The sequence below is a fragment of the Calonectris borealis genome, chromosome 3, assembly GCF_964195595.1.
Source record: "Calonectris borealis chromosome 3, bCalBor7.hap1.2, whole genome shotgun sequence".
Taxonomy (NCBI): domain Eukaryota; kingdom Metazoa; phylum Chordata; class Aves; order Procellariiformes; family Procellariidae; genus Calonectris; species Calonectris borealis.
In genome coordinates, this window is record NC_134314.1 from 70803174 (window position 1) to 70820077 (window position 16904).

At 39.6% G+C, this 16904-nt stretch overlaps 1 protein-coding gene across 8 annotated transcripts in view; it reads right to left on the minus strand.

Annotated features, from left to right (window-relative positions):
• SCAF8 (SR-related CTD associated factor 8) overlaps window positions 1-16612 on the minus strand; it is a 98491-nt gene extending 81879 nt beyond the window's left edge. For 5 of the 8 annotated variants that reach the window (XR_012673022.1, XM_075146111.1, XM_075146112.1 and 2 more), the window contains exon 1: window positions 16233-16612. Coding sequence is in view for 4 of the 8 variants with exons in the window: in XM_075146111.1 (XP_075002212.1) it covers window positions 16233-16262 (30 nt within the window). In the remaining 4 variants the exon portion in view is untranslated. Of the gene's footprint in view, window positions 1-5406; window positions 5427-11679; window positions 12011-14334; window positions 14426-16232 lie in introns of those variants that run through there. The other 3 variants (XM_075146116.1, XM_075146113.1, XM_075146117.1) reach the window with 3 other exon arrangements.
• Window positions 16613-16904: the final 292 nt, after the last annotated feature.

Here is a 16904-nt window from a genome sequence, read left to right on the forward strand (position 1 = left end):
TTCATAGATATCTGACCACCAACGAAACCTGTTTTCTCTAGTTATTTTCGTAAGTTCACAGTTGGAAGGACTTGTATAGTGAAGTATTTGCATAATTTCTTACGTGAAAAACCAGTAAATACAGAAACTTGCTGTTGAAATCTGAGGCACTGCTACAGTGAGCACCACAGTTTGGAGCCTCTTTTTAAAATGTACTCCAAGAGAATAAAAATTTCTCTCCAAACACTGCACATCTATCACCAGTGATGATATAGATACATATCAAAATCCAATTCAAAAGCCACCTCACATGTTGTTGGATCAATTTCTTCTTCCCATTCATTTAGTAACTGACTGTGCACCAGAAACTAAAAAGAATATGCTAATCTAAACAAAACCAATATTCATCTCCCAACTATCCTAATATCTAAGGGGGAAAAACAGTCTACTGATATTTGCCTGGAAAAGAGCACTGCTGCAAAGAGCTGTGTATTCACCCAAGAGTCATTCTGACACAAAGGCTATCCAGAGCAAAGTCACCACAACACAAATACAACATTTGGGAGAATGATGCTTCAGTAAAACCAACTGACTTGAATAAATCGAAAGGTTAAACCCTGATAAAAAACTGTAAAAATCCATTACAAAATTATACAAAGCTTTGTTTTGTATTGTCCATTCTTGAACGACGGCAGATCGCTTGGAAAACTAAAGGTGAAACATTCCCTCTCTAAAGGTAGATGGCATTATGGCACACAAAATTAACTGAGCGACAGAAAGAAACTGCATGTCTGATGCTAAAGAAAACAAAATTAATGACTTCCAGAGAACACAAATGTTAAGAAGGAACAAAGACTAAACTTGTACAGAATTTGATGCGGGGGGCGGGGCGAGGGGGAAGTCTAACACAATCAGACAAGTCACGAGGAGTCTGAGTGTACCGGTAAGAGAAACCATTTCCAAACTGTTGGCTCAGTTTTTGAAAAAACAAGTGTTAAATAATCAAGTTAGAAAGAACATTAAATGCAGGCTTTCCATATGACCTTTTGGGAATAATTTTATTTTCCTCTGTGAGAAAAAGCATAGCAAAAGTAAAGAGAATACTTTCAAGTTACTGTAAGAAGTGCCAGTGATTTTTCAACTCAGTGCACTTAATAGTAGTATACATTTGATTGCAATGTCAATGAAAATTTACTGTTTTATCTGTTTATTCTAGAAAGCTGTGGACAAGACTCTGAACTGCCTATCTCAAGTATTCTAGATGACTGAACATGCTCAACTCCAAACACATTGCAAACAATACTGGAAACTACAAAATACAAATGAACATTATCTTCCCATTCCATTTATGGCTAAAGAAAACACCAGATCAATTTGCAGTGAATTTGTGTGGGGCGAAGTTGTTTTACTGCTTTGCTGTAGGATGATTCCATCCAGCTATGCCCTACACACTACCCCATTTTGATAATTAGGTGGGGACAAGCAATAAACCTTTGACAGAAGATTGCATGTTTGATTAAACACTGAATATAAATCACAGGAAATCCTTAAAGGGAAGGCTTGAATCTGAATGGCACTTCAGGGACAAAATGAGTCCACAAAGATACACTTATCACCAAATCCTAATCTGTCTCAATGAAAGTAATTCCCAGGGTAATGATCTTGCAAAGTAAGAATCAGATGCCAGCCAAATGGCCATGTAAGCATGTAACAGCTTATTAGACAGATAGCACTGAAAGTCTTCAAGATGATCAAAGAAATAGGTAGTTTTAAGGGTGGATATTTGTTCTTGTTTTATAAGACTATCTTTAAACCTGTTTTGTTACTATCTGAATTGTAAAAATAATTTTTGCTATTTTATAAGTTCTTATCCTAACACAACTGCACAGAAACGTAACAGAGAGACAGAGGGTCAAACCTGCATCACATCTCCAAAACTATCAGTAATTCCCCCCCATGCCTCTTTAGTAGGGTGTATAACAGCTAACCAATTCACCTTGAAATCACGCCTCAAAAAACCTCCCTATCCAACTGTGCTTCACTCCTCCAACTCATTAGCCTTGTGTCACACTAAAACATTCAGTAGCATGACTTACTGCCATAAGAAGGTGAAAAACCCCAGAGTGGTAGCTTATACTGTTAAGCAAGTCTATTGCTTAACAGGAATGTAAGCTGGAAAATTCTCCAGAGGAGGTTGAGACACAGAGACTCAGATGTGCTCGTGGGATCCTGATTCATGCCCATTCCATGGTGAGAGGAAGACCCTCTCACCATATAGATATTAAATATGCCAGGTTCCTTTTCCAGTTCCTCCAGAATCTCCTGAAATTGCATATACACTCAATTTTTTATTTACCCTCCACATCCAAAGCCTCACCAAGTCTTGGGATGTTCTTAACAAACTTGACTCAGCCCTAGCCAGCTTGGCCATTTCAAGTGCCAGGAAGAGCAGGAAGTTTGACAACAGAGACCTGGCAACTGTTTCAAGCTCCCTGTCTAATCATGCCTCTGGGCTGAGCATCACCAAGGAGCACCCACTTCTACTTGGACCGCACCAAGAAGTAATGGTTGCTGTCAGGACTGCTTTTCTCTGTCCCTCTCTGATTCCCTCTTTTTATTCTTAACACCTTTCTACCTTCTCATAATAATTTATTTTTACCTCCTCTTTTTTTCTGTTCTTTTTTTTTTTTCCTCCTTACCTCTCTTCCTTTTCTTTGAGCTAGGGCATGATAGAAAATGTGTCATTTACTGATGCATACCACTAGATGAGAGAAAACTAATAGAAACAGCATTCAGTAGTTGATATTTACAGAAGGTAATATACAGTTGCCCTTTTAGTGATACTTTCTCTGCATATTATTTTAGTCACCAGCAACCCACAGCTCAGTGGTTCCTGAGCCAGCACCAACTGATCTTTTTCATAAAATCTCTGAATTCCCTCCATATAGGGAATTCAAATTTATTTATTTTTTAATACATGTGAATCTTTAGCATGTCCAACATCTTCTGGCAAAGGCACAGAGTTCAATCAAAACTTGTGCAAAGAAACTCCTTTTTCTTGATTTGAACCCATGCTCATCAGTAACACTGGGTTTACCTTGCTTCTGCATTGGAAAAAACCAGTGATTTACCTCTTCTATATCACCATTACTATAGAGCCCTATCTCATCATCTTGCAGTCATCTTTGTTCTAGCCCAAAACCAATATTAATATTTAGTAATTTCTCATACAGTCCTGCTCCATTCCCTTCTGCCCTTCTCTGTACATGCAGTTCTGCCAACATGGTCCTGTGAGGTGCAAACTAGACTGCACGTGGCATAAGATGTAATGGCAGTATAACCAGTCTCTATTTCTTTCCTAATTTCCAGGATTCTGATTGCTATTTTGACTACTGCTGAACTTTGAACAGACATTTTCATTTCAGTTGCAAGATCTTATTAATTACCAAATGATATAATTTCAATGCCCATCACTGTGTACATAAAGCAAGGGTTGTCTTTTTCATACTATCTTCCCAGCCTGCATTACCGCATTTAACTTGAAGAAATTGCAGGGTGCCATCTAACAGTCAGTACAGCAATGTCCTTTTGCAATCCTTCATGGCTAGCCCTTTAGTATCAACATCCTGAATAACTTAATACTGTCAGCAAACTTTTTTGCCTCATTATTCTACCCCTTTTCCACAGCATTTATGAATACATTGAAATGCACTGATTCCCAGCACAAGCCAACATAAGATTCCATCACGAAAAAAGACAATTTATTTCTACATGTGAACTTTTTCCCATCTCCCCTTTTAGTAGTCATTTATCAATGTAAGGATCCACTCCCCATGGCTTCTTCTCAAACTTTTGGGGATGGACCTTCTTAACTACTTTTGGAAATCCAAGTAACATCACTCAGTTCGTCCCTGTCCATGTGCTAGCTAATTCTCTCAAAGAACTCTCATATATACATGACATACTACTTTCTTTCATAAAAGTCACACCAATTCTTCCTCATTTTATGATATTCACCTGTGCATTGTTTCAAACAAATTCAAATTCTGCTACTTCTCACTTCCAATTGAGGTATCTGTTCTGTTCACTCGTTTAAATAAAAAGCCTTAAGACTCAGTTTTTAGTATCATATCCTAAAACAAGCATTTCTTCTGTATCACCCTCTCCATTGCAGTCAATCAATATTATCTGGAAAAGAGGGGAAATTGTCCTCACAGGGATTTTGTATGCATTTGTTGGACAACGGATAAAGTGTCATTTCCTCATGCATCTCTTTCAGAAGTAACAGGTTCCAAATGCAACAAGTTACATAGATTTACTACATAAATGTGCATCTAAGTATCCTATCCAAGAAAGGATCAGGCTGGCAAATAAAGCCAATTATAGTCACAATTTTGTATTTGTCTCTATCTGATACAACGTCATGATTTGTGCAGCAAAAAGCACTGGTGTTGAGACCTAAGAAACTAGGTAAAAGGCAATATTCCAGTGTACATAACAGTTAGGCTTAACCGCACTATTTATACTCCCTTTCCCCAATAATTTTAAATAAACTAAGTCCTATTTCCAAACTTTGGGGAAAAAACCATGGGCTTGCTCAAAGATTTAATGAGCTATATAATTATATGTTGGGAATCAGGGAAAGTCAAAAGGTCAGGTTGATGCTATAGATAAAGCATTGAATTTCTGCTCTGTATTTTTTTTTTAATTCTGTTAAGAAAAGTGGTCTTCAGGAGGACTACTGAAGGTATGGGAATTCATCGGCATATTTCAAGTTTTGATTGTTCCGTAATGCAAACAATGTATTTATCATTACAACTGTAATTCAAAAAGCGCTTAAAAAGTTAACTCTCTTGTAAATATCTGTAAAAAGTTAATCCTATTGTAAACAGGTGTAATTTACAAGGCAATATACTACACAATGCTAAGCTCTGGCCACATCTTACAAAGGCAAGAGAAGAGTGGCTAAGAAATAATTTTTCATATAACACTAATTTTGCCACTGGAAGGCTTGAAAGCGCTGAACACCTCCGGTCTCATGTGATCCAAAGGAACACATATTCATCTATATACACTGTTACAGCAACTAAGGGAACAAACATTCTGATACTGATGCTCTAGGACTCAGACCAATCTCTAAGTATGAGATTATGACCAGAAGAAGTATCAGGGATATCAATTACACATATCTCTACTGAAATATTTTTATAGTTTTCTCTGGCTGCTACCAAGACACAACACTAACCAGACGTTGTATATAATAATAAATGTCTGCAATTCCAATGTGCAAAAGACAAAATAAATACTTAGAAGTCAAGCCTAATACATATTACCTTAACAAATTAGGTTAATTTCTTTCACATTTCAATAGCATTAAAATAAATCAAATCCAATTGTATATACAGAAATAGTCACTGAATTGCTTACCAAATATTTATATCACCACACTGCAAAGAACAAGAAAAGAGTATTGTCAGTCATTGCTTTAGAAAAAAGGACAGAATCAACAAATTTCTATTATGTTGCATTTTACACACTCTCCCGAAATTTAATCTCTAGGAAAAGTTACTTAAATTACATGAGTCCATCCCTTAGTGAATAGGATTTTTCCTTGATGCTGACTAGGACCTACCATTGAGAACTGTTATTTAAACCCAATCAGCACCTTGTTGCTCTCTGCACTGCACAGAAACCTTAAAATATATACCAAAGATGTGTATGTAGGATGACCAGAATGGCAGATGCTCCATTCTGCATAAGGTATTTCAATTTGGAGGGAAAACAATGAAAACTTCTTTTCTTCCAGTAATCAACCAAGACAATACGAGTTGCCAAAATCCAACATTAAAAAAAAGCACAGAACAAGAGAGGGTTGCAATTCAACAGTAACTATCTTAATACAACTGTTTTCAAACACTTAAAGTGTATGACATGTGGTTTAAATTAACAAACATAAAATAATAGTCAATATGCTTGATATCCCAGTGCGTGTCTTTTTACTGTTGCACTTAATTGATTTATAAAATATTTAAAAGCAACCAAGAACACTTGCATGAAAAGCTTGCTCCCTACACATCAGTTATATTATACAGCACTCTTCACACGTGTTTATGTTTAAAGACAACATCTGAATATTCATCCTAACTGAGCATATAAGCAATTAAGTGAAATAAGATGCAAAGGTAATACGGCAGTCCCTCCACCCCATCACATTTTAGTGCACGAAGAAGTCAGGTGTTACCATCCCTGCCTTTGCTCAGTCCTTCTTCCACCCCTTTCATTTTGAGGAAGCACAATTATGACTTTTAAATTTATTGAACCTATTGAAATTGAATTTATTGAGTTGGAATGACAACATTCCATTTTAGTTTTCATATATTTGAGCCAAAAAGCATATTACAGCCTATTTACAATTTCCTCTAAACCCTCTTCATTACTACCTTCACAGAAAGCTTCTAAGTTCTGTTGGTACAGCCTGCTTTGTACAAATAGACTATGAACATAAAACTGGAATTTAAAGAAACCACCTGGATTCAACTCTAGTCTCCTGAATTGCATGCAACTAAGCAACAGATGTTTAGTTCGGAATAGCCTCCAGAACATACTTCATTTGCTCCTAGCCCTCTACAAGCCATAAAATACAATTCCCCTTTTTCTCTTCATAGTAACTTAGGATGTTTACTGCATGGGAACAAAAAGCTTAGAAAAAACTAAATGGACCACATAAAATAGCTAGGCAAGACTGAGAGCTTTACCAAAGCCCAAACTCCCAACAACAGAAAGGAAAGATTGATCAAAAAGTCCAGATGATCTTTGAAAGCATATCACATAAGAAAACAAAGAATATAACAGGGGTATTTAACTTTCTGCAATTTTCTCATCGTTCCTGACATATGGCTAATTTCCATCATGAACATTTTATCATGATTTTATAGCTAATTCTAGATCACCAACAGGAAAATCGATCAGCTTCAGGCACAATGTCAGTCTCTGCAGATTTCCAGAGGCGAGCCCGTGGGCTGCCCGCACTGCAGAAGTGCCCTTTGTTCTTGTTGCAAGGCACTGGTTTGGCAAAGTGTGGTGCAGCACAGAGTTAAATGCCTTAGAGAAGTCTAAATACAATCACACCTCTACAATTCTGAGATATGAAATATAGGGACAGATCCTAAAGGTTATGAAAATTGAAGACTCACACATTTTCTCTGCCAACTGGTTTTAGGGCTTACAACAAAAGCTGTCCTGTCTTACTGATTTCAAAACGTTTTCTCCTTAGATATGGTTTAAAATTCCCTGCATTCACAATGAAACCTCATGACTTAAAAGTTTTTAAAAATCATGGTTTATAGTGGGTGGATTTCTCCAACCAATATATTTGTTATATAAATGTTTCTCCTTTCCTGTTAAGTGTTCCACTTCACACTTCTGAAAATTAAGAAGCAGTGGCTACTACTGCATATCTGGTAACCAAGCTGTGAAGATCAACATGTTATCTGAAGCTGTAATTTAGAGCAGATTCAGAGAATAACCTATTCCTTTTCACGTGAACAAGTTCTATTTTGTTAATATGTATAGGATATTCGGTATTCTGAAAAACTTCAATCTGATCAGATCTTTCCATAGGCTTCCAACAATCTGGTTAATACATTATAACCTCTTTGGACTTAACCTCTGGAAAATCCAAAGACATTTATAAGTATGATTATTTCTCTTTTTACAACTGCAATCACATTAATATCAAAATATTAGAATTATATTTTTATCTATTGTACTGATTTCTAAATTAACCGTCAAGAGAGCTCCATGAAGTCATGCCATGAGGCCAAGATTTTTAAACCAACAGTTTTATAATGAGCAGCAATTTACAGTATTTTGTACTTCTTTAAGGAAAAAACAAGCTGTAGAATAACAGGGATGGAAAGCAAAGGACACACATAATTAATTCTACTTCAGTTTTTGAAAGTAACTAATAAATACTAAAAACCAAAATCCAAAAAAACAAGGAAACCCTTACTACTCAACTCCAAATGAATGAGTATTTGGAGACACTGAACCCTAGGCCAAACAACACAAAAAGATGGATCTCCTGAAATATCTTCCCCAAAAATGCATGCTATTGCAATTATAAATTCCAATTCAAGCATATAAGACAGCTGCTCACTGCCTTGCTTAAAACACCTTGTGCAGCTGTCATCAGTGTTTATAAAAGAATATTTACCCCAATCTTTGAAAACTAATGTTATAGACAGAACTCCACAATAAACAAGCTTGAAGCTACCAAAACAGGTGCCTTCAATCTCTCAGCTGTTGCTACGCTACACTCTCTTACTGCTCAGCCACCATCCACCCAAACCATCATTCCTTGCTACTACTGCCTCCTGGATCTCAGCTCTGCCCTCCACTTTTACACATCTTCTTTTGTGCCCTCATTGTAACCAGGAACCAGAGCACTCTCTGCCAACCCTCAAAAACCATCAACAGCAAACACAGTAACAAAGGTGCCAAGCTTTACCTTCCACATGTGTATTTTATTATATTAAACACGTGCATTGTATTTCTGAATGTCAAAGCATCAGAAAAATGCCCATCAGCTACCTGCTTGTATAATCACAAAGCTAGGAGAAAAGATAGCAATCTGCTATTACTCATTTGGAACTTTAAAAAAAAAAAAAACCAACCCAACAAAAAACCCCTCATAGAATCAAAAACTGTACCCAACAAAACCAGGTAAGCTCTGTAGGCAAACTCTTGTAAAAAAAGTGGAAAGAAAATGATAAATTGTAGTATATCCTTAGTTGCCATTTTTGTACAAATGGTAGCTCACTTGCCAAAAGCCTAACAGCACAAAGAGCAGGCTATTACAAGAAATACACGTTTATGGTGGGAATAAACAGAGGGTCATGGTGGCAATGCACTCATTTCCTCTTACTTCCTCCAAATTTTAACAATTCCTTTTTAAATTCTATTTAAAAAAAAGTCTCCTTTTGGAAAGTACAACTGGCAAGGACAGGTGAAGACAAGAACTAGTACAGCAGTAGCTGAAGATCCTCTTTTTCTCTTAAAGAACACGTACCCCACTGTGTAGAAGCAGCTGCTGAATAAGGTTAATAAAATTACCTAACTGACTGCTGCTACTGTCAATGGTCCCAGAGAAATACTGCAGAAAAGTAGCTCCAAAAAAGCGAAGAAATGGAAGTAAAGAAATGCACTTGCAATTCATGAAAAGTTCTGATACAGGAACAAGGACTAATACTGTTATTGAGTTCAAAGCCAAGCTCACTGAACTCTGGATGCACACGTGAACAGACAATTACACACCAGGCCTCACAACGGAGTTACACCAGCAGTTGCTGAAGCCAGGGACGTGGGCTCTAACCAAGGCTGAATCAGCCACTTGGGATAAATTTCTTGGTGGCTGTCCACAGATAGAATGATGGACCAATTTTACAGACAAGAAAAAAAGTGGGCCTCTTCCAAAGTGAAAACAATCCTCATGAAAGTAATCAAGTGTCTAGACCGTATTTTAAGACCTGCTTTATCAAATACTTTTGTTCTGATTTTTTTTTCCCCCCTGTAAGAAAGCCATTTGGATTACTAGACTCCACTTTTACAACTACCACAGGAAAACACACTGCTGATGGCAAACTCAAATAAGACTTGTTAAGATAATTTCAAGTACTTTGCCAAAGATTGTAGCCCCAGACATGGTCTTAGTGAAAATCAAAGGATCTGAAGTCATGCGAGTTCAGAAGTGCATTTGTTTTAAACTACAAAATGGTTCACTACTCTCTGAATGAGTAGCAAGCAGGATCGATACTCATACTACCCAGTTACAACTCAAGAGTGTTAGTAGAATCCGGAGATCTACATTACCCTCCCAGGCTCATAGGGATCTAATCTAGACCACAGTTTAAGAAGCAATTTAAAGTGTATGTATCGAAGGGCAGAAAAATTATCAATGTCTGTCCTATACTACTTCATGAAAGAAATTAGGTCCTTGAGCAAGATATGCACAATAAAAACGCTAACATTTTGGGCCTTTCACCCAGACTTGCATGATCATGTCTTTACAAGGCCAGAAGTCAAGTTTCTGTGGCTGGTGAAAGTCTGAGGTCAGATCAGTCTTTGAAAATGTGATATTAAAACTGTAAATATTTATTCAGCACACATGAAGACATTTAATCAGGTGAACATCAATTTAATATTTACTGTATCTTGAAGAGAAAAGGGCTTTCTTTCCCTATGCCCTTTTAACAAAAAAGCAAATAGTTGAGAGTCAGCGAAGTTCAACTCTTGCTGGGACGCAACAGAGTGCAATATTTACATTTCACTGATACTGTTCTTAATGTTCCTGACAGCAAAAGGGAAATTAACAAATTTTTACATACTTTGCTGTATCTTAAGGGAATTCATATAGTTTATAAAGTTCGGTGTTTTTTCTCTGAGGAACACTATGGGATTATAAAGCAAAATAAAACTGAAGACTTTTTCCACGTCCACCCCAGAGTTAATGAAAGAGAGACAACTCTTCAGATGTATGTGTGTCCACATGCACATGCAAATATCACTGAGTTAACTTTTTCTTCTGAAAAATAAGAATAGAGTTAAACCAAAAGCTTTCATCCCAATTTGCTACAACAAAATTTACAAATATCAGACCATAAATGTGATACCAGATAAACAAAAAAGAAGAAAGCTTTAAACGTATCGTAGTTGCAGAACCCTTCAAAACAGCAGAGGATATGAAAGAAGGTTGCACTTTTTTTATGACTGGTAAAATATTAGTGAGAGAGAAGAGGAAACAGACACGAGTGTTCTCATTTTCTCAGCAGCTAGGAAAAAAGCTCTGCAAATGTTTCAGGTGCTTCAGCCAACGTGAAATGTGCAGCAGAATCTAAGAAAAATATCTGCCAGGGAGTAGCTTATACGCCGTTTCACCGTTCCTCATATGTAAATGCTAGTATCACTACTTGCCCTGGCTCCTCATTTCAAAGAGCATCCTTTTTTTCACTCTCCCCAGTTATTCAGCATCAATCTCTACTTAGCATCTTCATGAGGCATACCATTGAGCTTTTTTTAGCATCAACTGGCATTCTTTCGTGAAAAAGCCACCTTGGTGACTTAGAATATGCCATGTAAATAAAGTAGTCTAAAACAGAATATTTGATTTACACGTCTGTAGTTTTGTGCACCTATACTCCAATGCTCAGTAATTAAAATGTGGGTTATTTCCAAGGGTCAGATTTCTGAAATTGTAGTCGACTGAACTGTTCCCCTCTGGCACTCAAAACAGACCTTCTAAAGAAACATCATTATAAAAGTGACCAACAGACAATGAAATGCAAATAGAGTATATAGACAACAGCACTGCCAGAAAATGATCAGTGACTGTTATGGGGCCCCTACCACTGACAAATTTCAGAAGAACCAGTTAACCCAAAAGCAGCAATGATCACTTTAAATATTGCTTCTTATCATCTTACGTGGCTCTCACGACCATTCTGCACACCAAAAGCTCACTGTGACTCCACTTTATGATGAGCTATGCGAAGACAACCGTTTTCATTGTTAGTAACAGCTGAACCCCAGCCTAGCAATGGTGTGGAAGTTTTAATTGTGACTCTCACACCCTAGAAGACATTCAGATTAACAAGAGAAAAGGCATAGGAACCCACATCACTCTTTCAGCAAACTAATCACTACCTTAATCTTTATGTGCATCCTCATCTTGAAACACTTTTAAGACGGAGCATATTCCACATCTCCATGATGACACTGAGTTTTCCATTCAATTCCCTTGTATATTAAAAGATCAGCACCCAATCAACAGAGAAGAGGAATTAAACTTTTTATACAAAACACATTCAAATGAACATGGCATTTCTGAAAGGAATTGGAAGACACATGACCTTCTTGTTCCTGGGCTTCAAGGGAGCAGCTTTGCCTTATTCTTTCTTCTCTTTTTTTAAATATATAATCGCCCTTTTCACAATTGCCTCTCCAATATAATATATATTGTGTTGCCTGCCAAATACAAAAACTGTAATTTTTCCACTACATTTCAGCTCAAATTTGTAGCACTGGATGCTAACAACTATTGTTCACTGGATTCAACAATGTAAATTCTACAGCTAGGCATGTTTTCAGATTTTTTTAAGCTATCAAACTGCCCTAAGTAGGTTTTACCATTGCTAACCTAAATGGCTGTAGTTCAAAACTGCAGATGCCAGTCTTAGCAACTTATAAAGAACAAGTAATTTTCAGTTATTTTACCAAAGCGTGCACAGCTTATGCATGAGATATTGTTGGTTTGTGTTTAAATAAAGAGCATGCAAAAAAAAAACCAAACAGTAAGGGCAGCATCATGGACTTAAGCAAGACTTAACGAAGCTCATACATGAAGAGGTGTGTGCCTGTATGTGACTAAAGATATTGAGAAACTTTAAATGCATAGAAATGCTATGTTTAATTGAACTAGATCCATGAATTACTATTGCAGTTTTTAAAGAAATAAGCATCTAAGCTGAGTTTGCCTTTTAAAACTTAAATAAATGTCCTTTCAAGATTCCTGTTATTCAATACTTAAAGATGCAGTTAACATGGCTGAACAGAGTATTACTTCAAATATCCAGTTTATGTTGTATTTAAAACTAATTCATGATCTCCGTTTCCCCTAAAATAAGTTCTAGTCCTACAACTACTTACATATTTACGTTTATTCTACAGATTCATATCAAAATAAATTAAAAAAGAATTAAATGTGTTTCAGAATTAAAGTATCCGTCGGTCTCCTTGTCTGCATACATTCTTCACATCATAAAGTAAAAAATAATTTGGAAATACGAAGCTTGCCACTGCAAAAAGGGCAAGTATTGCAAGACAACTCTGGGGACTATAGCACCCAAAACCAATTCAGGTACAGTACCTGAAACCAATGTGAGAACGGCTAGATTTGAAGCTGACAGCAAGACGTTAACGCTGAACTGACTACATAACAAATACTGAGTTTTAATTATATGTTTGCAATTAAACCATTACCATCTGAGTGACGGTACGTGTGCTTGCCTCTCGTCCACTTCAATTCCTTTTTAATAAAATACATTTTATAGGACGTATGAAGAATTTTTAACATTTCAGTCATTTTCTTCTGTCAAGACCTGTTCTTGACTTTGATGTTGTGCTTTTCAGAAAAAGCTCAGAGCCTGAACTGAGACCTGGAGGAAAATGATTCTGCAATGGTTAGCCTTCATGATGTCAATTGTAGCAAATGATAAATTGTGTGGTAGAAAACATGGCCAATTACCTCAACGGTATACTAAGTCCGTTGTATAATATTGTATTTTTCAGTTGCCAAGCAGTTTTAATCAAATAATAAAGCATCAAGCATTACATGAAAACGATACCGAGCATGTTTTATTTAGGAGTGTGATTATTTCTCATCTTTAAATTTATCTTTCCCAAGACTTTAAATGTTAGGGCTAATTTTATATATACGATTAATTACAGCACTTACAAGGCCACGTATCATTGCTAGACGTGGAACAGCTTTCCACAATAGTCGGCGTTACTTCCAGCAGTCAGAGTTCAAATAAACTTGAGATCTTTCTTTCTAATCAAATTAATGACACGCCTATGTTAATCACTTCAATTCTGACTGTCATATAGGATAGCTATAATACAGGATATTGCTCAGCTCACACACACATTTGGAGTAAGCTGTATTACCTAGATGGACAGCTGCCTTTATTTTAGGTTCATTGCAGAATCCAAACACAACTCCTTCTTTTAAAAAAACAAACAAACCAACCCCAACCCCAGAAGTACCCAACCAGCAAACTTAAGTGTTTAAATGTATTTGGAATGTTCTTTCTAAAGCATCGTCTGGATTTCACCAGTAAGTTACACAAACTGTTGTAAAATTATTAACTGAATGCGAACTGGATAAAAGTATGGTGAAAGTTTTTCTAAAATTTAGTCTCTCTCATCTGCTGCTAAATTTAATTTACATCTCGTTTAAGCCAAAAATCTCTAGAACAGAACTCTGATATCATTTCTGGAGTATAACATGACCTTAAAACATAATATAAACAAAGAAAAGGATTTTTAGAAGTAAAGAACAAATATTTTGTAAGTTAATCAAAAGCATTTATGTACAGCACAAACTACAATCTACAGATCCATACACTTCAGCTACTTTAAATATTTATTAATCATTTCACAGTTCTAAAATGCGAAATGTGTAAAGGCCAGCTATACCAGAGACAAAGGTGGAAAGTTAAGTTCTGCACTGGGTACAGAGGTGTTGAGAGTGGCTAGCACTCAGGACTCCCCAAACGTAGCAAGTTTTATACCACTTACTTCCAGATCAGGGGTTTAGTCATAGCATCTTTAAAATCTTCCTATCAGTGTGGCCCAGCATTCAAATACAGAGACATAGCTTAAAACAAAACTGAAAAAGAAGTCATAAAAACAAGTCTATTCATAGGTGCTATCTATTTATACCATAGGAAATAAGTTGATTAATGTCATTGCCTGATCTTGTGCATTTTCTTTTCCGACAACCCAAAGTTTACTGTTTTTCAAGCATTTAGAAGATTTAAGGCATATTCTAAAGCTCTCCTCTTCAGTACAGTTCTCATCTTAAGTCTTCAGAGTTAATTATTTTTACAGTATTTATACCTGAGTGCTCAGCAAGTCAGCCAGAAGTTGTTTTTCAATATGAAAGACTTCTGCTCACACTAGTAGGTATATACGAGAAAAAGGTTCTAATCTACTTACAGTTTTCTGTTCTTGTGACTAGACTCTTCCTTTTCCCCACTTAAAAATATAGCACATAGCCAATCAAAAAATAAAACAGGGGGGGAAAAATAGTTTCTAGTATTTATTTTTCTTCTAGTGGCTACAGTGTGATTTCTTCCACTTCAGAATTCAAATTGCATAAAGAATTGCACATCAGTTATGGCTGTTCAACTGCTGCTGAGTTATTAGAAAGTACCTGCCCATTTTAAAATCTTATCGTGGCTTGTAGAAACAACATGGTTGGCGCATTGTTCCACTACAAATCAAACTAACATTTTAAAAACCCAAACCAACACTGTATTACCTAAAATCATTAAAACCGTACCACATCCCTACTGGGGGTAGCGAGAGGGCAACCCAGAGCTTCAATATGTGAGCAGCCTGTAGAAGTATACATTGTAACCAGACCTGATACTTTCTACGGTTCATATAAGTAAAAATCTACTTTTTTAAGACATACGACTTCCGATAAAAAAAATAGGTATTTCCCTTGCTCTCACATTAATTTCAAAATACAAACCATACAAACACTCGCAATGAAGAGGAACAAAGCGGAGTTGCCACAAGAACTATCTTACAATAAAATAGGCATTAACTACCGGCACAAAAGAGAAGCCAGATGCCGAATCAATACGTCAGCCTGTAAGTGTGTGTTTGTGGGTGCCGTAGCCCCCTCTCAGCACAGCGCTTTGGTGCAGTACCTGAGCTTTGTGCAGCACGCACGGAAGGTCTGCTTCCATCCTGACCACAGCGAACATACTATTCTCAAACGGAGACAAGCCTCCAGGCCTTTGTATTCCCATCTCCAGATTTTAAAAATACCTCCACGAGGCGTTAAAGTGCGCACCGGCGGGGTGTGGGCACACGTTTTAACGAGCGGGGAGGAAGAGCGTGGCAGAAGAGGCGAGGGACGCGGGGAAGAGCACAGACCCCGCGCCTGGCGATCCAGGAGGCTTCCCCCGCCGCCCCGCGCAGCCGCCTCCGGCCGCTGCGTGAAGTTGGCCGGGCATCACCCGCCCCACCGCACGCCAAGCGCAGGAACGAGGCCTCCTCCACCTCGGCCTCCTCCCGCTCCCTCCTCTCCCCTCAGCCCGCCGCCAGATCTATTCTTCTCCGATCAGTCTCCCCCAGCCTCACGGCGGAAGCAGGAGTGTGTGCGTGCGTGTGTGTGTGTGGGGCGTGTGCGTCTCCATGACCCTCTCCCCCCTCCCGCTTCCCAGGGACGGTGACAACGGCCCGCTCCCGCCCAACACGGGGGGGAAGCCCCCGGGCCCCGGGGCTGCCTGCGGGAGCGCTCCCCCACCCCCGACCCTCCCGCCGCGCCGAGGCCCCCCCGGTTCCCGCCCCCTCCCCGCGGCGAGGCGCGCGCAGCGGGAGGGGGCAGGGAAGGCGCCGGGCCCCGCGGCCCCGCCCGCTCCCCGACCCCGAGGGGAAGGAGCGGGGAGGGGGTTACACACCTCGCTGTTAAAGGCTTTCACGGCCTCCATGTCGCGGCGGAGGCGGGAGCCGGGCGGCTTCTCTCCGCTGATGGCGGCCGGGCCGGGAGGGGGCTAGTCTCGGTCTGTGTGTGCGTGTGCGCCTCGCTCAGGGGCCGCCGGGCCTCCTCGCCATGGCGGGTGGCGCAGGGGGCGGGCGCGGAGGGACGCGGGCCCCGCTCGTTTCCGTCTCCTCCCGGCAGCGCGCGGCCTCCTCGCCCCGCTTCCCGCCCGGCGGCGCCGACGTCCCCTCCCCCGCTCGGCTCCGCTCGGCCGCGCCGGCAGGAGATGGAGGAACAACGCGCAGCGGCTGCGGCGCGGGCGCCAATATGGCGGACACACGGCGGCTCCTCGCAGCGCAGCTCCGAGAGGAGCCGAGAGCGGCGCAGGCGGCTACAGCGCCGCCTGCCGGGCAGCGCCCGCCCGCCCGCCGGGCCGCCCTCCGCCACAGAGGCGCTGCCGGGATGGCGGCCCGCCCCGCCCGCCCTCCCTCCCTCCTGCCCTCCCTCCTTCGCGGCCTCCCCGGCACAGCGCCCCCGGCCCGGCCCTGCGAGCGGGCGTGAAGTGAAGGGTTACGGGAACAAGGTGGTGAACGCCGCGGTGTTTCGTCACCGGGGGCAAATCCAGTAGTTCTCGGGACACCGTTGTCGTCGT